General features: G+C 45.2%; 1 protein-coding gene across 1 annotated transcript; it reads right to left on the bottom strand.

Moving 5' to 3' along the window:
- Window positions 1-503: 503 nt before the first annotated feature.
- Window positions 504-1,763, bottom strand: LOC119979868 (uncharacterized mitochondrial protein AtMg00810-like). The gene has a single exon (XM_038822491.1). It carries the CDS (start codon window positions 1,761-1,763, stop codon window positions 504-506), a length of 1,260 nt encoding a protein of 419 aa, XP_038678419.1.
- Between the last annotated feature and the right edge of the window lie 302 nt (window positions 1,764-2,065).

Genomic DNA, 2,065 nt, shown 5'->3' with positions numbered 1-2,065 from the left:
GGATTCCATACAATCTGCCTCCCTGGATGTGTACGAAGGAGGAGTATATGTTTCTGACAATGATTGTGCCCAGACCGAAGAACCCAAAACAGAAGATTGATGTTTTCCTCCAGCCATTGATCCACGAATTGTGTAACCATCCCGTGTCAGTGAGGAAGTGCACCCGAGTCCGCTAAGTCATCCAAACGATTCTTTGATAGACCTCGATGAGGATGATAATGAGGGGGAAGATGAGGAGGAGGCCGAACTTGATTCAAGCTCTGTTGAAGGGGACGATGTTGATGAGGAGCCTGATATTGATGATTATATGTCAGACGATATTTAGCAATATTTAGTATGTAATTAAATTGGATTTGTTAACAAAGGTAAAATTGTATGTTGTATTGTATAGCAAATGAGTAATACAAGAGTATATAGACAAGAGAATGAAAAGAATACCATATTACCCTTCTATACTAAAATATACAAAATACACATCTCTAACACCCCCCCCCCCCTCAAACTCAAGGTGGGTCAAACGCCGAGAGTTTGCCAATGAGAAGCTGATGACGCGAAACAGTGTGAGACTTCGTGAAGAAATCCGCCAACTGTGCAGTAGAATAAGTGAAAGGCAAGGAGAGAACATCCGATAGAAACTGCTCACGAACAAAGTGACAATCAATCTCAATATGTTTCGTCCTCTCGTGAAAAACAGGAATGCTGGCAATATGGATAGCACTCCTGTTGTCACAATGCATCGGTGTGGATCCAGAAATATGGACACCCAAGTGACTAAGGAGACGACGGAGATGAACAATCTCCTTAGCCGTAGTGGCCATAGCACGATATTCCGCCTCCGTGCTAGAAAGAGAGACTACATTTTGTTTCTTGCTGCGCCAAGATATGAGAGAGTCACCAAGAAACACACAGTAGCCTGTAATAGAGCGACGAGAAGTAGGGTCATCTGCCCAATCAGCATCTGAGTATGCCTGAAGAGTGAGAGGCGAGGATGATGATAAGTACAAGGACCTAGTCATAGTCCCACTGAGATACCTAAGAATCCGGAGGAGAGCACCATAGTGAATTGAGCTGGGAGCAGACATAAACTGACTCACAATACTCACAGCATGAACAATATCCAGGCGAGTGATGCATAGGTACACAAACTGACCAACAATCTGCCTGTCGCGAGTCGGATCAGGAAGAAGTTGACCATCAGTCGGACGGAGCTTCACATTAAGCTCAAGAGGAGTGTCAACATTGCGAGTATCTACGAGAGCAGCCCGACTGAGGATGTCAGAGAGATACTTCTGTTGGGACAGCAGAATGCCATGATCAGAACGAGTAATCTCAATACCAAGAAAATACCTGAGAGAACCAAGATCTTTCATCCGGAACTGAGACTGAAGGTGTCGCTGAAGATATTGAATGGCAGCGATATCATCACCTGTAATGATCATATCATCCACATGCAACAACAGAATCGCCCGCCCCTGAGGGGATGACTGAACAAATAGAGAGTGATCCTGAGAACTCCCAGTAAATCCAGCCTGAGTCACCACCTGACAAAAATGCTCAAACCAAGCCCAAGGGGCTTGTTTGAGACCATAGATAGCCCGACAAAGGCGACAAACATGCTGAGGAGGAGTCCGTAGTCCGGGAGGGGGTTGCATGTAAATAATATCTGAAAGATCACCATTGAGAAAGACATTCTTCACATCCATCTGAAGAAGAGGCCACTGACTAACTGCCGCAACTGCCAATAAAGTGCGAACGGTAGTCATCTGAGCAACTGGAGCAAAGGTCTCATCATAATCAATGCCATGCACCTAAGAAAAACCTCTAGCTATAGGACGCACCTTATAGCGCTCAATGGACCCATTAGGTTGACGTTTGACCGGGTAAATCCATTTGCAACCAATAGGCCTAACACCAGCAGGAAGAGGAACCACATCCAAAGTCCGAGTCTCCCTAAAAGCCTCAAACTCCTCTGCCATAGCCTGCTGCCACTGAACAAACTAAGACAGTATGTACTAGGCTCAGATTCTGAATGAAGAGCAGTAAGAAAAGCAGTAAACTGTGAAGC

The sequence above is a fragment of the Tripterygium wilfordii genome, chromosome 15, assembly GCF_013401445.1.
Source record: "Tripterygium wilfordii isolate XIE 37 chromosome 15, ASM1340144v1, whole genome shotgun sequence".
NCBI classification, from domain to species: domain Eukaryota; kingdom Viridiplantae; phylum Streptophyta; class Magnoliopsida; order Celastrales; family Celastraceae; genus Tripterygium; species Tripterygium wilfordii.
The sequence above is the reverse complement of the archived record's forward strand: the minus strand, read 5'-3'. Positions and strand labels throughout refer to the sequence as shown.

What these genes read in the sequence shown, in the direction of transcription:
- LOC119979868 (XM_038822491.1), bottom strand. Translation starts at nt 1,763, where the DNA reads ATGACTACCGTTCGCACTTTATTGGCAGTTGCGGCAGTTAGTCAGTGG.